Genomic DNA, 4,184 nt, shown 5'->3' with positions numbered 1-4,184 from the left:
CATATCGCATTTAATGGAATAAACCCCGTATAAGCATTAGTTTAATAATATCTTTTAATATAGCATAGAGACCGTATAAAAATACGGGAATGTCAACTGGATGCAGATTATAGGGCTTATTTTGTTATCAATCGCAATTTAAAAACATATTGAAACATCTGAAGATTGAACGGATGTATATAAATATAGTTTATTAAATAAACATAAAACCATAAACAGACAAATAATGTTTATTAAATGTTAATTAAATGAAATTCATACAATTAATAGTTGTAGTCGGCATCTATATAGATCTGTTCCGGAGAATACACCTGCATACAAACTGAAAATACTCAATTTCTGATGACGCATACACACTGGGATATACACTCAATGACAGTCTGCTCTATACGATCTGTTATGCACGTCTGCACATAACATCAACCACTTACGAATAAGCGTGTAATTGATCGCGATTGGTCAGGATAAACGGGTTTTCTTGTGTTGTTTCAAAAGAAGGTCTGTGTTTCGAATACAGTATGTTTACAGATGTTAACAATGTATTAAACTTCTCAAAAGAGTTGCTGTCAAGCTCTCTGTCTGTAGGTATTTGTGAAAACAAGTGCGATAGTTCATTTCTTTTCCATCACTTCTTGTCATTTTACCTGAAGAATGAATGCAATGTGGTTTTCGTCAGTTTATGTCAGTCCTTTGGGCATTTCAATTGTGTCAGTAGTAAACTCGGAAATAACTTGACGAAGCTGAGAGAAGAAAATAAGTTAATATTTGTTGAAGGTGTAAAATCTCTGTCGCAGTGTTTCACTTATAGCAAGGTTAAAGGCGATAACCAATGGCAGTCATGCATTCTTGCAAATGGAGAGTTTTTAGTCACTGCTTTGTTCAACATATTAAAGAAACATGTAGAAACTGCCCAGAATGCTACAGGCTCTTCGCATAAAACTGTGCTTGTTATTGACAGTATTTCTACCCTCCTAGATGTTGGTGTCTCAGCCAGGGACACTTTGACACTAGTACAGTATCTTAGGGTGTTGATGACAGATATTAAAGGCCATCTAATACTAGGATGTGCAGAAAACACCACTGATGAACATGCCTTGTTACTTTCTTCTTATCTTTGTCATTCAATGGACTTAAATATACAAGTGCATGGTCTACAAACTGGATACTGTAGGGATGTACATGGGCAGGTAAATATTTTGCCATTTAAATATTTCTCAAGACAGGTTGTTCAATTTGATGCTAAAATGGTGAAACAATTAATGTATTGAATAACAAAAATGTAGAGGTATTAGGAACATACCAATGCTTAGCTTATGATAATAATGTGTCTCTGCCTCAACTGGCTTGTTATCCGTTTTGGTGAGTTCATCTGTCAGCCATCACACTTGGTGTCCTTTCAATATTTTGAGAAGCATTCTTTGTTGAGCTTTAATTTGTATGTTCACAATGTATGGGTTAAACATTCCAAATGCAAACAAGATATACCCATGCTTTATTTTTTAAACATGTAGTGTTTTTTTTATATTTAATTTTGTGAATTACTGACTTATCAAGGTTGACCTGGGTTTACTTTTTGCTTTTTTTCAGTTGATAACCAGATGGTTACAACCCTTTTCAAGAGAGAAAACAGCAGTGAGATCGTGGCAGTTCAAATTAACTGATAAAACATGCGCTGTGTTTGCTGCTGGCATGTCCTCAGCCGTTTTGTGATTATCATGTATTCTCCTGTGTAGCCCCTTTGTGAGGCTTTTATTATATTAACAATTGTGGGTTATACAATTCTTAATTAGTGATTGGAAGCAATTGTTCTTTGAACACTTATCAACACACCTCAATCTCCTGACCTCATGTTCACCTTCACGTTGACCTACTTTTATTATGCCCCCCTTCGAAGAAGAGGGGGTATATTGCTTTGCACATGTCGGTCGGTCTGTCGGTCCGTCCACCAGATGGTTTCCGGATGATAACTCAAGAACGCTTAGGCCTAGGATCATGAAACTTCATAGGTACATTGATCATGACTCGCAGATGACCCCTATTGATTTTGAGGTCACTAGGTCAAAGGTCAAGGTCACTGTGACCGGAAATAGTAAAATGGTTTCCGGATGATAATTCAAGAACGCTTATGCCTAGGATCATGAAACTTGATAGGTAGATTGACCATGACTCGCAGATGACCCCTATTGATTTTGAGGTCACTAGGTCAAAGGTCAAGGTCATGGTAACCCGAAATATTAAAATGGTTTCCGGATGATAAGTGAAGAACGCTTATGCCTAAGATCATGAAACTTGATAGGTAGATTGATCATGACTCGCAGATGACCCCTATTGATTTTCAGGTCACTAGGTCAAAGGTCAAGGTCACGGTGACCCGAAATAGTAAAATGGTTTCCGGATGATAACTCAAGAACGCTTATGCCTAGGATCATGAAACTTGATAGATAGATTGATCATGACTCGCAGATGACCCCTATTGATTTTCAGGTCACAAGGTCAAAGGTCAAGGTCACGGTGACCAGAAATAGTAAAATGGTTTCCGGATGATAACTCAAGAACGCTTATGCCTAGGATCATGAAACTTGATAAGTAGTTTGACCATGACTGGCAGATGACCCCTATTGATTTTCAGGTCACTACAGTACAGGCAACGTGTACTTTGACAAACGCCACTCGTCGCGGTGTTCATTTTACGGTGTTCGCTTACCAAACGACCCCCGCGATGGGTGTTCAGATCAAATATTCGCGGGGGCCGTTTTCAATAAGGTGGACACCGCGAATCACCGCAGACCCATTATATCTACCGCGGTGTTCATCGTGTTCGCTAAAAATAAAATAATTAAATATAAACGTAAATTATTGATCCCTTTCATTTAAAGCGGGTATATACGTTGTTGTCGAATATTTATGAATTTATATAAAATGTGTAATAAACTTATTATATATATATTTAAATATAAATTAAAATAAAAGTTAAGAAGAACGTGTCGAAAAATGCGAAATAAGCCAGATATTTAATTCTGAATTTTAAAACGGCTGTACAGCCGAATTCGCTAGCATGTAAACCATACATGTACGATGTGAATCTAAACTTAGTTTAACGGTTTATTTGAATTCCTGCAACGATATCTATTCATACGACACACGAACACTAACTTCGATCCTAATGCAAAGACGAATGCTTCAGTTATTGTAGGAAAATATGTACGTCACAATCGACTCGGGGCGCTAATTTGTGCGATATATTTACTAATTTTGAACTTCTTTCAAAGATCTTAAAGAACGTTATTTCAACAAACGAGTCCAGTGCTGAAATGGAAGAAACCTGAAAGACACAAAATATAATCTGTTAAAATACATGTGTATAATATGAATAGAAAAAACCAACAGTTTAAGATTGCAGTCGTTGCAATCGACAGTTGACAATTTCTAAATTTCGTAGCATACTGATGCAGTACGTTATTTCAGACAGTACAGGCAGACGCAAATAAATAAATTATTTAATACTCACTTTCTTTATAACTCGATATGTGTTGTTAAAAAACGGCGATTGAATTGCTTAACACCATACCAGTTAATAGACTTGATGATCTAAGCGCTTTATTTACGTTTCCGACTTTACGTGCTGTCCGAATTTAAAGTGATGGGCATTTTGTTACTGTTGAATTGAGCTGAAAAGAAACGGGTGAAAACAATAAGTTATAATGAATGTGGTATCTGAAATTATCTACAACTCATCTTGTTACCGGTTGTTTATAAAAAATATATATTATTTTCGATATGTTACATGACTCACCCATCCTTCTAAGCTGAAATGATCCGTAAAACCAAATTGTGTCATTGTGTCGTATGAAAGAATCTGCTAGAAAACTACATTTAGACTCGCATCGTACATCGATTCATTTCTGTCGTAAGTTGTCAAAACGAAAGTACGGTTGATATTCAAATGGATTATTTTTCTTTTCGGGATATTGTTTAATTATGTTGATGCTGCATTAACAAATACAAGTGTATATCGAGCGAAAACACAAAAAATAAACAACGGTTACGATACACACCTACATTGTATGTTGCAAATACTGTTAGTTGCCCATAATATCACTTTAAGTACGCATAAATTTGCACATACATGAAGTTTATTATGTTCATTTGTACATTGTACATGTACATGTAAATTTAAAACTCTT

At 35.9% G+C, this 4,184-nt stretch overlaps 1 protein-coding gene across 3 annotated transcripts in view; it reads left to right on the top strand.

Annotated features, from left to right (window-relative positions):
• The first annotated feature begins 431 nt into the window (after window positions 1-431).
• The window catches only part of LOC127866303 (elongator complex protein 6-like), a 13,291-nt gene continuing 9,538 nt past the window's right edge, over window positions 432-4,184 (top strand). The window contains exons 1-3 of one of the 3 annotated variants that reach the window (XM_052406771.1): window positions 432-1,187; window positions 1,588-2,006; window positions 2,442-2,505. In XM_052406771.1, coding sequence (XP_052262731.1) covers window positions 519-1,187; window positions 1,588-1,710 — 792 coding nt within the window. In that variant the 5' untranslated portion in view covers window positions 432-518 and the 3' untranslated portion in view covers window positions 1,711-2,006; window positions 2,442-2,505. Of the gene's footprint in view, window positions 1,188-1,587; window positions 2,071-2,441 lie in introns of all 3 variants that reach the window. The other 2 variants (XM_052406770.1, XM_052406769.1) reach the window with 2 other exon arrangements.

Source organism: Dreissena polymorpha, chromosome 2, assembly GCF_020536995.1.
Source record: "Dreissena polymorpha isolate Duluth1 chromosome 2, UMN_Dpol_1.0, whole genome shotgun sequence".
In the NCBI taxonomy this organism is placed as follows: domain Eukaryota; kingdom Metazoa; phylum Mollusca; class Bivalvia; order Myida; family Dreissenidae; genus Dreissena; species Dreissena polymorpha.
This window is presented reverse-complemented; position numbering and strand designations above follow the sequence as displayed.